The sequence below is a fragment of the Orcinus orca genome, chromosome 16, assembly GCF_937001465.1.
Source record: "Orcinus orca chromosome 16, mOrcOrc1.1, whole genome shotgun sequence".
NCBI lineage: Eukaryota > Metazoa > Chordata > Mammalia > Artiodactyla > Delphinidae > Orcinus > Orcinus orca.
Genome location: NC_064574.1, coordinates 61,357,069 through 61,375,403, shown reverse-complemented (window position 1 = coordinate 61,375,403; position 18,335 = coordinate 61,357,069). Strand labels below are relative to the sequence as shown.

The following is an 18,335-nucleotide window of genomic DNA, read 5'->3' as shown; positions in this document are numbered from 1 at the left end:
CAGCGAAGCTGAGGGGCCAGTCACACTTGCCCTGTAAACTCTGACAGCAGAATATGAAGTGTAGCTACCCACACTACCTCTTGTGACTCCAAGAGGGAGAGGCTCTACTCGCAAATGAGAGAACAAAAACACTGCTTCTACAAGCTGGCGTCAGCACTCATGGTGCTGAATGCAGTTCAACATTTATTGAGCACTCTTTCTGTACCAGGCCCTGTGCTAGGTTAAAGATAACTCCCCCTCCCCCGCCCCCCATTTCAGATCATGGTGATAAGTGCAATGAAGAAGATAATGCTGAAAGACACAGTCCCCAACAAATAGATATTCATGAATGAGAAGAAATGCCATAAGAAAATGTGCAAACATTTTTAATCCCCAAACTTCCATATTTCTCTGAACCCAGGCCTCCCCCCGTGAAAGGGTTAATAAGGCAGATAATTGCTAAATTCCTTTCCAATTCAAAAATTCTATGATGCTGGGCTTTAACAAGAACATTTTCTACTGAACTTGACCAATCCCGTTAAGTAGTTCAATAGTTTTGGCTTTAATATAACTAAATACTATTAAAATTTCAGTAAGGTAGAAACACCATAAAGAGAGAAAAAACAACAGATTATGTGCAGCACAGAGTTCTTATAAAACCAAAAGAAACACTAACACTCACTGAAAAATAAGAAATGTAAATTTCCAATGCAATTATCAAAAAATATTAGATCTTTTGCATGCACTAGATTCTAAGTTTCTGACACATAATAGGTGCTTCATAAATATTTGTTGAACAAATGAATTCAATCTAACCAAAATCAAGGGGCCATTTAAAACATTCAAATCTCCAGTGTGCAAGGTTTAAAGTAATGATATTACCTACTTGTGATAAAGACATAGTGATAGTGGAATAAAGACTGTATTACTTTCCTGGAAGGCAGTTGAGTGCCTACCTTTTGCTTAACAAAAGATTGAAATCCATTTCATTATCTAGTAATTATTCAAAGAAATATTAGACAAATGCCCAACAATATATGTATTAAAAAACCAGCATGTAGCAAGAATGTGAGAATACAACAGGGGCACTTATGTGTTTAAGAATGAAGAACAGGAAACAACTCTAGGTAACCAATAACAGGTAACTGGTTAAAAGAGATACAGTGTATTGGTTCAATTAAATACTGAGGTATAAAAGCAAGGAACACATACAGTTACCATATGACACAGCAATTCCACTCCAAGGTATATACCCAAGAGAAGTGAAAACATATGTCCACATAAAAACATGTACACAAGTGTTCATAGCACCATTATTCATAATAGCAAATGTTCACTAGCTGATGAATAAACAAAATGTGGTATATCAACACAATGGAATATTACTCAGCCATAACAAGGGATGATGTACTGATACATGCTACAACATGGATGAACCTTAAAAGCATTACACTAAGTGAAAGAAGCCAGTCACAAAAGGCCAGATATTGTATGATTCCATTTATATAAAATATCCAGAATAGGTAAATCCAGAGACAGAAAGTGGACTCCTGGTTGCTTAGGGCTGAGTGGAGGAGCTAACAGGGAGTGACTGCTGAGGGGTATGGGCTTCTTTTGGGGAAGATGAAAGTGTTCTGGAATCAGATAACGGTGAGAGTTGCACAAGTCTGTGAATATACTAGTAAGCAATGAATTATACACTTTAAAAGGGTGAATTTTCCCAGTGCCATTTTTTTTTTTTTACAGAAATAGAAAAATCCATCTTAACATTAATATGGAATCTCAAGGGACCCCAAGTAGCCAAAACAGTCTTGAAAAAGAAGAACAAAAGTTGGAGATCTCACACTTCCTGATTTCAAAATTTACTATGAAGCTACAGTAATCAAAACAGTGTGGTACTGACATAAAGACAGAGATACAGGCCTATGCAATAGAATAGAAAGCCCATAAATAAATTCCTTTGTACATGATCAGATGATCTTTGACAAGAGCGCCAAGACCATTCAGTGGGGGAAAGGACAGTCTTTTCAACAAATGGTGTTGGGAAAACTGGATATACACATGCAAAAGAATGAAGTTGGATCTTTAGCTTATACCATATTACAAAAATTAAAACCAATTAAAGACCTAAATATAAAACCCCAATCCATGAAAATCCTAGAAGAAAACAGGATCCAATCAATCCAAAACAATCCAATTCATGACATCAGATTTAGCAATGATTTCTTAGTGTGACACCAAAAGCACAGGCAACAAAACCAAAAATACACAAGTGGGAGTAGATCAAACTTAAAAACTTCTGTTCATTAAAGGTTACTATCAACAGAGTGAAAAGGTGACACATGGAATGGGAGAAAGTATTTGAAAATTATATGTCTGATAAGGGGTTAGTTAATATCTAGAACATATAAAGAACTCCTACAACTCAACAGAAAAACAAATGACCTGATTTTAAAGAGGGCAAAAGATCTGAATAGACATTTCTCCAAAGATGATATACAAATGGCCAACAAGCACATGAAAAGATGCTCAACATCACTAATGATTACAGAAATGCAAATCAAAACCACAGGTGAACATACTCAGTGTCTTGTAATACTACAATGGAAAAGAATCTGAAAAAAAATATTTAAGTATATATACACACATATATATTTATATGTATAACTGAATCATTTTGCTGTGCACTTGAAACTAACATAACATTGTAAATTAACTATACTTCAATTAAAAAAAACATAGTGAGATCACTTTGCACCACTAGAATAGCTACTATCAAAAGAATAGAAATTAACAAGTTTTGGTGAAGATGTGGAGAAATAGGAACACTTGTGTGCTGTTGCTGGGAATGTGAAATGTTGCAGTCAGTATGGAGGTTCCTTAAAAATTAAAAATAGAACTACCATATGATCCAACATCCTATTTCTGGATATATGCCCCAAAGCACTAAAAGCAGGGTCTTGAAGAGATATTTCCACATTCACATACTCATCATTATTCACAATAGCCAAGAGATGGAAGCAACCCAATGTCCACTGATGAATGGATAAATAAAATGTGGAATAGCCATAAAATGGAATATTATTCAGTCTTAAAACTGAAAGAAACCCTGTCACATGCTACAACATGAATGAACCTTGAGGACACTGTTAAATGATATAAGCCAGTCACAAAGACAAGTACTGTATGATTCCATTTATATGAGATATTCAAAGTAGTCAAATTCATTGAGACAGAAATAGAATGGTGGTTAGCAGGCCTGGGGGAATGGGGAGTTGTTGTTTAATGGGTTTAAGTTTCAGTTTTGTAAGACAAAAAAGTTCCGGAGATCTGTTGCACAACAATGTGAATATGTGTACCACTACAGAACTGTACACTTAAAGTAGTTAAGATGGTTAGAAAAAGGATGAATTTTATGATATGTGAGTTACATCTCAAAAAAAAGTTATATGAAAAAATTTTAAAGTGAGTTATAAATATGAAAAAATTTTAAAGTGAGTTATAAAACTGTAAAATAAAAATATGTATATAGAACAGAAATAATGTAAGAATCTACTGAAAATGTTAGTGGTTGGATTACACATGACAAACCTATATTCTTCTTCACTTTCAGACTTCTCCTCTGGTGAAAACATATTACGTTGATATGTAAAAAACAAGGCACTTTCTCTATTGAGGGGTAAAAACAAGAAAGGTGATACCTGGGCTGGAGTGTTTGTAGTCACAGGAGATGGCGATTCACTAACTTTTGGCTCACTTGGGGACGCGGCTGACCCCTGCGACTCCTGGCTGGCTGGCTGGTCTGGAGACAAAGCATCACTGCTGTCTTCGTCAAATGAGAAATCGCCCTGAGTTTGGGGATAGTCCTCCTTCCCAACACCTAAAGAAAGAAATGATTTTTAATTTATCTTGGCCTTGGAATACCAAGGTTAAAATGAAAAAGGAGAAATATTATTCATTATAAGGACTTAAGAAGCTGGTTAAAAACAAAATTGAACATAACGTACTTCCCCATGGAAGAACACACCACTATCTAAGATGAATACTTGGGGAAAAATACCCAACCTGAATCAGATCAAGTCTTTGGATCCAAATACTAGTTATAGGAAGTACAGGAGACAAGAAAGTTTTTAATGACACCTAGGGATGCAAGTGCATTCAGAAAACTCTAGTAATGTGGAAATGCTAGAGGATAAAAGCCTGTTCATCAACAAATAAAAAGTAAGGAAAGAAAGGAGGAGGAAGACCCACCCAGGAGATTGACTTAAGAGATACATCAGCTAAAGGCAATGTGTGGACCTTGTCTGGATCCAACTTGGATCCAACATTTGGAATCCAACTGTTAAAAAACATTATAAGGCAAAATGGGGCTCTGACTGGGTATCTGTTGATAAGTCCCACTTCACAGAGCAGCCCTGCTGTACTGACATCTTACCTTTTGGGGCCCATTTCTTCGGAATTGAATGGAATCATAGTGAATTGTACTACTTAGAATTACTGACTACAGACTACCTAAGATTTAAATTCATACTAATGCAAAATATGAAGTCCCCATGATTAATGGAAACTATAATAGTTTTTTAAGCAGGATATTAACTTTTCAAAATTGCTTGCTGAAAAAGTGGCATTATTCTGGAAAACAATTTTTTTCTGCTGAAGTTTATGCCAGAAAAAAATGGTAAACATTAGTAACTAAGTATGGTAAGACCGGGATAAAACGGGCAGATTCTACCATTCTTAATGAATACTTCTATACGCATCTGCTATTCACCTTGCTGAACTAAGACCGAACAAACTATTTTTACCTTTCCTAGAAGTAAACTGAACTAAAATAATGAAAAATCTGTAAAAATCTTAAAACAACAGAAACTAAACATAATACAATAAGTTTAACTTAGAAAACATGGTAACAAAATCAGAACTTAAAGACTTAAACATTGTAAAGCAACTATAGCCTAATTTAAAAAAAAAAAGACAGACTTAAACCTCAGATGTAACAAGAGGAATCTCTGTGGTAAGAGATGCTTGTCTTGTAATACATAATATAATAACACTAACAGTAATAATGGGAATCAGTGCAAATGTTAATCAATTTCTAATTTACCCAGAAAACAACAGTCATGATTAGTGCTGGCTTTTTAAATTAAATTTTTCTTATTTAAAACTGATTTTTCTTATTTAAAACTTCCAAGTTTCTTTTTCTCCCAGAAAACAGTAAAATTTTAGAGTCTTGCCTATAATTGCTTCCTTAACACTGGAGTCTACAGGAAGGATGTTTTTCTCTACCAGCTCCATAGGACCAGGTCTTTGAGCAATCTTTTCATTCAGATCATCAGCTAGTCGAGCTCTTTTCAACTTCATCTGAGTAGCCTGCAGGGATGGCTCTGCAAATGTTTCTAAAACAGGAAACACAGTTTTAACCATTACTTGAATTACTATTTCTATTCCATAATGTTATTTCAGGCCAACTAATTTAAACTGGTATAAACAGACTTACGTGTTCCTAACATATTTATGGAGAGACAATGACTGTTTAAGAATGCTCCTGTATACAATTTACATTTTTAGTCCTAGATAGCTTTATACCGTCTATACAGTATGGATGTCCTCAGACTCAAATTAATATGAACTCAAGCCAAAAATGGGGTCCTGCTATTGCTCATTTACGGTAGGAGAGTCAAATTCATATTTATTAGGCATTGGGGATACAGAGGATGAACAAGAGAGATGTGGTTCATGGCTCAAGAAGTTCGCAGTTTTAGATTTGGCTTCATTGGAAAGTCAATTCGTAGAAGGGGAGAAACTGTTATCTCAGGATATAAGCTTCTCTGCAGGAGTCAGTGGGAAGAGCTACAAATCACATCCTTCGATCAATCCATGTGCATCTCAGAGTCCTTCATCATAATTAAGAATTTGGGTTTATTCTGAATACATAACCTTGCGACATTCAATTACATAGTAATTAATAGTCATATAGAAGCATCAACTCATCTACCCACATATGCATAAAGTTGTATAACAGGTGTGATACTATATCATAACTCATTCATTTGCATAATTCTGTCAATTACTTGTGTTTCTGGTAACTCTCATTATTTTATTACATTGTTCTAAATAATGTTTATGACTGATTAAACATAATGATGAGGGGTTAACCCAATACCGAGTTGAAAGTCGTTTGCCCCTTAAATTATTCAGTATAAGGTCTTTTAATGAAATTCCCTGTAAGTAACGTCAGGATTATCTGATGTTCTTCATTCTGTGGGTTAGATGGCCTGGCTGAGGCCCAAAGAGCACTGAGACCCCAAGGGCCAATAAACTACCCTCCAGCACAGCTGATCACTTGTCTTTCTACTGGTTAAGTTATGTGCTTACCAAGTATCAATCTTGTTTGTCTACAAAATAGCTCATCACTAGTGTGACTGCTATTGTCAATACATAATTTAACCAGATGTTATGGGGAAATCATAAACTTCAAAAATAAAATGATTATTTCTTGGAAACCTGAGTTAAATGCTTTGGAATGACTTGATAAAGGTAAGCCATTAAAAAAAAAATCACTGTCGCATTACTTAGGGCAACTAACAACGGTAAAAGATTTGGGGAAAAATGATAAAATCTAGGATTTTTAAACTCAGATTGCTTTTCAAGTGTCTTTGAGTTTTGTTCCACCATGAATGGAAATTGTAGATGATGTACAATGGCTATGCTTTATACAAGAAAGATGTGAGCTCCATTCGTTAAAGCCTTCCCTGCACGTGAAGGTCCTACCCCTAAGTTGGAATACTGGCAAATAAATTCATGTTTCTATAAGTTAAAATAACACGTATGCCCATCTCATTTTTATAATTTTCCTGTATAAACAACTCTGGCCCCAATCTTATTAGACAGAACCCTTCTAGCCACACAGGAAGATGATAGGTGGGGGGAAGTAGATCGTGCAAACCACTTTTAGGTTGATGTTTAAAAGCCTTTGTTAAGATCTAGGCAGGAGAGTCTTCTGCCTTTTCCTCTCTTCCACTGACATTATCCAAGTGATATCAGGAATGTTTGGGAAGAAAATATCCCAAAAGTAAATAATTAGAGGCTGGCATTTTGGTATGCTTCTGTTCCTGGTCTGATTGCTTCATCATCTCCATGAGGCCGAGGCTGGCTTTCGGCTGCTGAACTTCAGGAAATAATTTAGACTTTTGCCTGCCAAACATCCAATTCAATCAAAATTGGGATAATGTTATAATAAGTTGGGGGTGGTTTTAAGGTATTTTTGAAATTATAGATGTGACATTCTTTCTTACTTCAAAAGTCTCTACTTTAGAAGAGATGGCCTAAAAACATCACTTATGGTTCATTCATATACATAGTTAGGTTTTTAAATGCTGAGTAGTCTCTTTTTGGAAAAAGCAGATATGATTCCTTTTGATAGTTAAATGTATTTGCCTTTGTTTTAATTATATTAATAAAGCCTGTTACAGTTAGAAGGCAAGTTGAAACAGACAGCATCATTCCTACAAAGATGTTCCTTATAGGTCAAGATATTTTGAGGCACAGAAGGAGCCATTTACCAAGTTACTTACCAGCAAATTTGCTTCTCTGAAGATTCACTTATCCCTGACAGCTGGTAGCTGCTCCTACCCTACCACTGGAGTTCTGGAAAAACTTTTTTAGTCCAGCAGACTTCTGAGACGTTCACAACCCAAAGTAGAGACAGGAACAGACCTCTCACCTCCCATCCCAGACATGAAGATGGTTACATAATCATAGATTATTTGGATTAGAAGAGACACTACTTGGGGTTATAGAGGCCAACTTGATAGCTGGAACTTCTTTACAACATCCTTAATGTGGTTTCAGCCTGTGTTTATTCCCTATCACAGCAGCCTGTTTATTCCCTATAGAGCACTTTTCACAATCTGTAATTTATTTGTTTCGCCTATGTATTATCTGTCTGTGCCACTAGAATGTAAGCTCCATGAAGGTGGGCATCCATCTGGCTCACTTGGGTCTCTGGTGTCTAGCTTGCAGGCCAGTGTACTAACAGCTCTAATAATGGCAACCGTATCACTTCTTGAAGATTTTATTTTGGACATATCTGACTGACCTTTATGCTGAGCTATAATCTAATACTCTGTCATATCAACCTAATTCTAATACTAACTCTATCATTAGGCCAGAGAACACAAATCTAATCTTCCTCCTACCTAATAACGGTCTCTAAATGTTTGAGAAGTTTCTGTTTCTGCTCAGGGTTTAACACTCTCAAGACTATCACAGGGTCAAAGCTCCTTAGTCCACAAATTAGTCAGTAAAGCAAAACAATGAAAGAAAATGTAACTCAGGAATTTAATGGTGGAGATACCAGATTTCGAGAATGCTCTGTTTTTAGAGAGAAAAACATCACGGCCTGAGCCACATGTCTCACCAAAGATGGAGTGGAACTGTCCTTACTAGCTTCCTAAGAGATGAGACTCAGTCATCGAGAAAATCTGGTGGGTCAGGTGGAGCTAGTTTGTGATAATGGTCAGATAGAGCTGGATTGTTGTGGGTTAAGTAGCAACGAAGAGAAAATGTCAGGTATGGGCCTTGACCCAGGTAGACCTAACAGGGTCCAAGTCGTTGAAAATCGAGCGTTAGACTTGTGGCTGTCATACCCTTTATGACTTAATGAGCAGGCGCACATCCCTCACTGATGAAGAAATCCTCTGGACCGAAAATGTTTTTCCAGAACAGTATGGTAGAGATACCTATAGCACCCCCAGCTGGCGGGCAAGAGTCAGTCCATCAATTGGCTATTTGGAGAATCAAACCTTCCCCATGTATCTAACATAACATTTTTAGCTTTGGGTCTTCATGTTGCTATCCAGTTTGGAGGATGTCAGCCTGTGGGGTAAAAAGTTATTAAAATGGGAATAAACAGAAATGGTGGAATTCTCACTTCTTTTCTTGAGAAAATGTAGCAAAAGCAGCAGAAATAGAATTTTTACCTTCTAAAATGTGCATCCTGACAAGTTCAGAACGATCTGGTCGGCTCCGAATCTTGTGCTTCAAAAAGTTTTCGGTCTTTAAAAAAGAGAGAGAGAGAAAAATTCTTATCATAAATTGTTTATGATTTATTGTAGTTTTACATTTTTTCTCAAGGTACTCTATTTAAATAAATTGTATACTCTTTTGATCATGATTTTGAGAGGAAGAGTAGAAATTAGTATTTTGAAAAACTATTATCCAATACATGATTTAAATTGCAGCCTTCAAAGTTGTACAGGGATTTGAAGTGTATGCTGGTATAAAGTAAGCACTTTATAAACTTTTATTTTAAAACTTGGAAAAGGCAAAGGCTCATAATTTTGAAGATGACTTTTGAACAGAGGATTTGAACATTTAAATATCTAAAATCAATAAAATCTACACTTCAGGTCAAGTAAAAATCCATCTAAGATAACACATTTCCTAAAAATCCTACTGTATTTTCTGTGATGAATTCCTATCTTTAATCATACTTTCTTATTCAGAACTGTACTCAATTCTAAACAATAAGGCTTTAAAATGGGTTTTGTATTTTCTAAGACTCTAAGAGATCATTATTGCATCCTGGGAAAATTCTTAAGGAATTTTTGGAACATGCTTATTTTCATATTGCATGATAGAAGTTTCCTCTAAAACAAAAAGAATAATGGCACTTTTAAAGAAAAATAATAAACACCAATTTAGTGTGCAACTATGATGGAGTCATTTCAAAGAATAAAACAGAGCTGAATATGGCAATATTCCTCATTCAGCCAAATTCTCCCACCCTTGGTCAAATGTACTGCTAACATAGACCCAGGAGGGAAACGAAGGAAGGATCCGGTGTCAGTACATCACTTGAGCTATCTGTCTGCAGAGGTAACAAATGGCAGAATTACTCCATCATTATTCTAAAAACTGTTGTTATGCTCCAAAAGTAAGAAAAAAGTGTGATTTGTCCTATGTACAACACTAGTTTACTAGTTTTAAAAGAACAAAATTTGAATGTCCTGTATTTTCTATAAACCTCCAAGATAAAACTACCCCAGGATATATTACTCTATATGCCATGTTATCCTGAAAATACACTATATTTTCTCTATTGATATACGTAGGAGTAAGACTGTTACTTGTCCACAGGTACTTTAATACAAAAGAGAGAAGCAGAATATTTCAAACTGAAATTCCTTACTCTGGCTCGTTCCAAGCTTTTTATCTGCTCGTGGAATGCCGCTGGGCTCTTCAGGGCTGTGAGAAAAAGAAATCATTTCCATGGTATAAATAGAGGAGTTAATACTTCAGTCAAATGTTACAGCGTATCATGGTGATGTTTTCTCTTAATCTGATTAGTGTGCCTCTACAGTTCCATTTATTTCCTAGCTCCTTTAGGAGATCTGCAAAATTGAAACCTTAAATGTTTCAGAATTAAAATTATGTGTTTTACAAATAAAACAAGTTAACATTCACAACAGAGTTGTATACATAATGGCAATGCATATATCAGGTCAGACTAGTTCCAGCCCATAGTTGGGGCAAATTACCATTACCAAGGGAACTGTTTGATGGTTCCTTAACAGGTCTTTGCTCTTATGGCCCTACAAGTTACTGGGAAAAGCCCACAAGTCCTTAGGGCATTTAACGTTGGAGTGATCTAGCCTTGAACTTGAGGACACTCTGCAGTTCATGTCTAAGAGAGCAGAGTTACCACCTACTGAGAACCCACAACACACTTAGCGCCTTGCTCTGTGGCCCATCACAATTATATTGCTGCTCATCATCACAACAGCCTTGTGACATAGGTATTAGCCCCAGCACAGATGAAAGGCTCAAAGAGGTTAAATGAATTCTTGAAGTTATACAGCTAGATGGTGGTCAAAGCGGGATTTACATCTAGAATTCTGAATTTGGCAGGTTCATGCTCTTTCTACCATACCACAATGCAACTCACTCTAAAGACACAGTGATTCCTTAATATGTTAACTTCTAGTACATTATTCCAAAGTCCCAGAGAGAGAGAGAGGCAGTGTTTATTAAAACATCACATACTACAGAATTTCTATCAATTATCTTTGCAAAATCTTCTGTGTGTATGTCCACTGCTGTCTGATTACACCCTGCACTTATCACTATGGGCAGTCAGAGAATGTGGATGGAATGCAGGACTAGGCTTAACCTGGGCTATCACCTCCCAGTATTGGCCCATCAGCTCTTGGTAACATTTTTTTCAATTCTGGTACTTAAAGCATTGCAAAGACTCACAGAAGCCCAGCCAAACAGGTTTGGCCAGGGACCAGCTCCTAAAAGCAGACTACAGCTGGCTTCACAGTGGTATTTAAAGCACCGCACTTTGATCCTGTTTGATTGACTCATATCAGGAATGCAGTGGTGGAGAAATCTGGCAGATTATCAAACCAGCTTCTGATAACTGGTTTTATCACAATGCTAGATTTAAAATATGTAGATACTCAATTAATAGTAGTTCAGAAAAAAAAGTGTTCACAGGGAAAAACATCTCCTTATCACAAACCAAAAAAAGGCAATAGCAGTGACTGTGAAGACTGGGAAGCATAAGTACATTTTGTAATTTCTTTCTAGTTTTTTAAGCCAAATAAGTTACTTCTTAGAGAAATCAATTTTTAGACAAAAATCCCAAAATAATGCTAACAGCCTATACAAAACCACCACTCTTCTCCTCTAAAATATAAAATCACCTCCAAATTTGGTGATTAAAGGTAAAGAAGACAACTTGGACAAATATTCTAAAATTAATAGACTCTCAAAAATGAAGGAATGAAGCCTAGAGCTACTTGGGAAAATATCTGTACTTGGGCAAGAAAGATTTTATTAATTATAAATAGAATGCTTATTAGTCCTGTAATTGAGATACATAATTATATAGACTATACTATAGCATCAAAGATAATTAATTTGAATTAAAGTAGAACCAGGTTTTGAATTAACTTATCATGTTACTTTTGCCAGTATCATTGGATTCATTATCTAGAGTGATTATTTCAGTTATTTTAAAGCTAAAAGTAATGCTGAAGTTTGAAGTAAGAACTGATGTTAGCCTAATTACAGAGCTTTAAAGGTATTCTTTGATAATATAAAATTTGTGCCTATCTTTTAAGTTGCATCTGGTTTCCAAAATGTATTTTAAATGATTCTGTTAGGTTAGCAATGCTGATGCCTGGTTTTTCCTTATAAATTGTATGTGGATTAAATGGATACCACTGAAAGTAGAGTGTGGAACAGCTTCTTCTTAGACATGCCCATTTTGTTACATCACATTAGAAATGACAGTGACACTTCAATCTTACGTGGCATGATGCCCTGGTCCACTAGTTGTTCTCTCGTCCTCCTTTGTTGCAGCCTCAGCTGGAGCACTGTGAAAAGGAAATAATCACCATTGGAGTTAACAGGCAAACTGTAGGGTCCAACTTACAAAGTTCCAGAGGAGATACAATTAAGCTTACTTAAAAAGCTTATATTTCATAATTGAATAAGGATACTACCTGGTACCATTCAACCTGTCCAAAAAAAAAAAAAAATCAGTTTGTGATTTCTGCCTTTTGGGTGAACTCTGAAGTTCTCTCAGCTTATCTTTTGTTTAGTCAGTTAATAATCTTAAGTTGATGATTAAAGTTAAGTCTTTGTTGTTTAAATACAATCACATCGTACTCAGCAAATAAAAATAGTTGGCTTATATATTCTTATTAATAAAAAACAGAAATGTGAGATACCTTGACATTCCTTAGTTTTTTTAAAAAAACAAGTTAATAGCAAAAATGTATTTTAAGGAAAGATTAATGTATTTGGAGGAACTCACTCCATCTGGAAAATTTTTTTTGTTTGTTTTTTGCGGCACGCGGGCCTCCCACTGCTGTGGCCTCTCGCGTTGCGGAGCAGAGGCTCCGGACGTGCAGGCTCAGCGGCCATGGCTCACCGGCCCAGCCGCTCCGCGGCATGTGGGATCTTCCCGGACCGGGGCACGAACCCGCGTCCCCTGCATCGGCAGGCGGACTCTCAACCACTGTGCCACCAGGGAAGCCCCTGGAACAAATTTTAAATAGCTTTAATGAAGGCCAACTTCATAATAAAAATTAGACCTATGAGATATTACTAATTACGCAAAGGAAAATTTCTGAATTAAGACTTTGAAGTTTAATAATCTTTGCAAAACATAACACTGCATCTCACTCCAGAAGTTCTAAGAAAGCCACAAATCAATTGGTACCTAATTATTTTAATTAAAAGAGTAAATAAATCATTAAACTTGTAGAAAACAAGGTATACATCACAAAATGTGGAAATCCCGCTTGCCAAATTTAATAAAATATATTTTTTCCCCTAGATTTCTCAAGCAGATTCCTTTCATAGCATCTCTATGTTTTTGTCTGGAAAGTGAGCTGATTTCAAAAAAGAGTAATATATGAAGTAACTTCGAAAAATATTTTCCTTGGTTTGCCTTACGTTCAATTTTAAGTTTCCATTTTTAATTTTTCTTTCAAACCATGGATGAAAACCAAGGTTAGGATTATTAAGGGTCCGCCTAAGGGTTGTCAATATGAAAAAAAAAATTAGCTATGTGTATTTCTTAAATGGTAGGGAAGGAAGACAATTTTTTAGCAAGGGCGTGATGAGGCTGGCTTGGACCAGGCTCAAATGCAAGGCACATAACGGCTCCTACTTGCAATTAACCCCAAGACCTGAAGATGCAGGGCCTGTGGCCCTCATATCCTTTGCTTTTTGCTTGCCCTTGTGCTGACTACAGAGCAGAGCCCAATCTTAGATATATTTTAAATATATTTTCATATTCATTGCTAGATATGAATGTTATCCTTTACTTAATACTGAAAAAAATTTTATATGCTTCTTTTGGGGGCCACAAAGCTTCACTGACATCCCATTTAGAACTGAAGCAATTGACATAAGATTCTATTACACACAGCAAAAGAAAAACTTAGAGTCAAAAAAATATATGCACGTTTCTCACATTAAAATGTTTTGTGGTCCTCTGAATCAATTCTGCTCTAACACAAAGATCTTTTCCCTGATAACTTATAGTTTATTGAGAATAGTATGTTCCCACTGTACTTTACTAGGAACAAAAATAACCAAGGAGATGACCTGCGGATCTGATAGCACCCAAATGCCTGCATACTCTGACATTCTTCTATGAATGCCGAAGTTAATTCTTGTCTGAAATCAAGGTGGTCATATTCGAGAGGCAGAATACCAAGAAAAGGAATACTGAGAGGAGAAAAGGGTCAGAACAATCTCTAGTTCAAAGGCTGACACTTCTGGAACACGGTGGTCCACGTCTGTTGCAGAATCTCTAGCAGTAGTATTTTTCCTTTCTCCCACAGGAGTCTTCAAAGAAAGGAGTAAAATAGAAAGGGTAATGAAAATATCATCAGCCTCTTCTTTGGTTTAAGACAAACAAAGCACCATACTAGTGAGACAAATGTGTCAAACACAATACATATTTCTAGGCGAATGGCATCTTGGAATGAGAGATACATTCGCAACAACATGGTGACAACAGCTTGTTCGTCTTGAAGCATCTCCTGACTGTACGCTGGTCAGCTGCCCTCATGCGCCTTCACAGCAGTCCTGTCAGCTGTATTATCTTTCACCAGAAATTGCATTTTCATGCTGTTGTGCGAAGGTATCTGTTGCCATGAGGGTAATATGCCAAATGAATGCATGTCACCAACCACCAGTTGTTAAAATAAAACAAAACTATTGTGTTTTCCATCCATTTTTCTTCACGACAAAACAATCAATCCTATTTATTTCATACTGCTCGAAGGTAGGAGAATAATCTTCCCGATCAATGCTCTCATTACCTATTAATTTTCCCAAGTAGCAATACCCTCACACTACAAATATTACTCAAAGCAGGTGTGGCAGGCAGCCTTCCCCAGGCATGTTCATTCATTAAGAGCCTATTTATTAGGCGTCTGTTAGTGACTGCAGGGTGCATGCATGGGAAAGAACAGCAGCAGCTGTGAATAGAAGGTCTGTTTTTAGGCAAAGACATTAGGAAGAACATGAATGGAAGAGGAGGCAAATAACCAGCCATGTTGTTAAGACTGCAGATTACCCATCTTGATTCAGTTTTCATCTATACCAAAAGGTGGGCAGCACGGGACACATTATGTTGAATATAAGGCACTATGCCCTATCGAGAGACTTGGGTACACTGCCACTTTTGGTCAATGTTAAAACACAATTACAGTATTCGTCCATATCAAATACAACCAATCACTCGCAACCTGATGGAGGCTCTTCTGAGTACTAATGATTATAAAAAGTACCTATCAGATAGGTACAGCCTCATAATTTTGGACAATAGCAAACTTCCTTTTACTCTTTTCCACTCATCAAATGAGTGGAAAAAAAGAAAGTTAGCACAATAAATGACAAGCAATACCTGTCCCTTAAAGGCAGACCACCCAGGCCAGGAAGAACAAGGCTTGAATGATGTAGACAGCTGAACTGTCCTGCAACACTAGAAAGCTAGAGCTGCCCAGACGTGGGCAGAGCTTATCCAGACCGTGAAGGGGGAAGAGACCCTGAATAGAGAGGGCCTGACTCTTAACGATCATAGAGGCGTTCACCATTGTGGGCATGTGAGCATCTAAAGATGCTTTATCAAGTTAACCTTGGAGACCATCTTCCTCCCTTTGCAGCCTCCAAACTCACGTCTGTGTGGAGGGCAGGACGGCCCAGATCACTGAATGCTACTGGGCCTGTTGCACAGTTGCAGTTCTTAAGACCAATGGATAACCCGGTAGGCTGGCTGATCCCTGGAAACCTGACATACTCTGCACACGTTCACGAGATTGCACTCCTGTAGCCACAAACAGAAGACCAGACGCTGGTCCAGCACTGCTTTCCTGTGGCAGCAGCGGGGGGTGGTGGTGTATGGCTGCCTAAGAAGCCAACCTCGGGGCAATGGCCTTGTGTCTGAAAACAGACCTGAGAGCATTCGCCCCCGGTGCCTTGCTGAATTGATAAATTGTGCTACTGGGCTGACATCATAGCTTCCAACACATTAGGAAACTGACTAAAATTCAGCAACTCCATGGCCATCTTACAAATAATTACATGCCAGAAAAGAAAACATGTAAATCTACAGAATTCTGGAAGGAAAAACAAAAGAGTTCAAAACACTCAGTGAGTGAGCAGCTACATCCTTTCAGAAAACAAAGGACACAGTACTAATGGCGCTGAAATAGAATCCATGTTACGACTGCTCACATTTGAACATTTTCAAGGAATGTCTTTATCTTTGAAACATGTAGAAATGAAAATAATCTGATACATGGACCTAAGAAGTTCTTACGTTTAAAATGGGTGGGGTTAAACCTGTTTCATTTTCTCAAAGAGGTGTGTGTGTGGGGGGTGGTGGCACACAGGTGTTAACAGCGTATCTCATCATACAGCTAGCACTGTATTCTCTGTGCAAAAACGGTTACCACAGGCTGAGAAGTCTATAACAGCTCTGTGTTTCCCGATGACAAAACTCACAAGAGGTACACCAAGGACCTCCATTAACAGAAGGAGATGAGGTTACAGAGCCATTTGTTTACCCTTTGTGTCACATCTTTCTTAACTAACCTGAGTCCAAGGTTTTTATTTTTTATTAAAAAGAAAATAAATCTCTTTACCTATTAAAAGAGTGATATATGTTCATTACAGAAAATAAGGAAATTTTAAAAAGGAGGAGGAAGAAACCAAAAAAGAAAATCACCAATAATATCATCAACCAGAGAGATATACAACTACTGTTACCATACTGGTGTATTCCTCTGTCTCTTAGCTAAGCATAATTTTTTTTTTTTTAAAGAAGATGTTGGGGGTAGGAGTTTATTAATTAATTAATTTATTTTTGCTGTGTTGGGTCTTTGTTCATCGCGGTGCGCGGGCCTCTCACTATCGCGGCCTCTCTTGTTGCGGAGCACAGGCTCCAGACGCGCAGGCTCAGTAGTTGTGGCTCACGGGCCTAGCTGCTCCGCGGCCTGTGGGATCCTCCCAGACCCGGGCTCGAACCCGTGTCCCCTGCATTAGCAGGCAGATTCTCAACAACTGCACCACCAGGGAAGCCCAGCTAAGCATAATTTTTGATTCTCTGCTTCTACATACTATGATCACACTGTACAATGATAAATGTTCTTGTTATTTCAATGGCTACATAAAATACTCTGTTGGGTGGACATGCATAGTTTACTAAATATACCCCTATTATTTATCACTTAGGTTGTTTCCAATTTTTACAACTACTATAACTAATGCTACGGTGGGTTTTTTGTGTATAAAGTTTATTCCTTATTTTTAGTTATTTCCTTAATTCCTAAAAGGAGGATTCCCTATGTGGTCCATATAAGGCATGGCCATAAAGTAAGGAGACAAATTTGTATGCAAACCATCATCTTTGAAATTATAGTAGACGTGTGAAAACATGGATACAGACTACTTTACATCTGTTGCATTTAGAGAAAAAATTTTCATTAATTTTTGAATTTTTCCAACATGATGTGTGTTATTATTTCTTAGGGCTAACATTCATGGTTTCTGATTACATTTCAACAACAAAAAAATGCATATAATTTGGAAAATTCTACTTAAGTGTTATGTCTTGTTACAAAAGACAAAAACAATATTCTGTCAACATAAATGTTTTCAACTTGCTCTTTTTTTAATACAAGAAAAGTAAAAACGTAATTTTAACCACCATTCTGAAAAATGAAAGGTAGCTCATCTAATGGCAAAGAGGAAATGTCATTCTTATTCATCATCAGAAATAGTTTAGAATTAAAAAGCATCATCTCTGGGCTTCCCTGGTGGTGCAGTGGTTGAGAGTCTGCCTGCCGATGCAGGGGACACGGATTCGTGCCCCAGTCCGGGAAGATCCCGCATGCTGTGGAGTGGCTGGGCCCGTGAGCCATGGCCGCTGGGCCTGCGCGCTCCACAATGGGAGAGGCCACAACAGTGAGAGGCCCGCGTACCCCCCCACACACACACACACCTCTTAGTTCCTTTCCCCTGATTCTTAAGTGGATTAAAGTGCTTTTAGAGCAAAATTTTAGGATTAGTTTCCAATATTAAAAAAAAAACAACCTCAAAATAGAATAATGTCTTTCACATAATATTTACACCCCTTCAAAATTTTTAGCTGCTTTTTGAACCAAGATATGTCTTTTCTCTTTTGTTTCTATAAGTAGAATGTTTGAAATGTTTCCATAATATGACATAAAGTGCCTTTTTACTCTAAAGGAAAAAACCCACATTATGCAGCATTTTAATAACATATAGCAATTTGGCATGAGTTGAACAAGCCAAAACAA

At 37.1% G+C, this 18,335-nt stretch overlaps 1 protein-coding gene and 1 long non-coding RNA gene across 15 annotated transcripts in view; one reads left to right on the top strand and one right to left on the bottom strand.

Annotated features, from left to right (window-relative positions):
- Positions 1–3,727, top strand: part of LOC117201478 (uncharacterized) — a 77,451-nt gene extending 73,724 nt beyond the window's left edge. Inside the window, exon 6 of the long non-coding RNA XR_004483505.2 lies at positions 3,593–3,727. This is a non-coding gene — a long non-coding RNA (uncharacterized LOC117201478). The remainder of the gene's footprint in view (positions 1–3,592) is intronic.
- Positions 1–18,335, bottom strand: part of MRTFB (myocardin related transcription factor B) — a 281,630-nt gene that overhangs the window by 42,008 nt on the left and 221,287 nt on the right. For all 14 annotated transcript variants that reach the window (XM_033428767.2, XM_049699597.1, XM_049699601.1 and 11 more), the window contains 5 exons: positions 12,300–12,365; positions 10,172–10,227; positions 8,961–9,036; positions 5,214–5,375; positions 3,681–3,859 (listed from right to left, as the gene is read on the bottom strand). In XM_033428767.2, the coding sequence (XP_033284658.1) occupies positions 3,681–3,859; positions 5,214–5,375; positions 8,961–9,036; positions 10,172–10,227; positions 12,300–12,365 (539 nt within the window). The remainder of the gene's footprint in view (positions 1–3,680; positions 3,860–5,213; positions 5,376–8,960; positions 9,037–10,171; positions 10,228–12,299; positions 12,366–18,335) is intronic.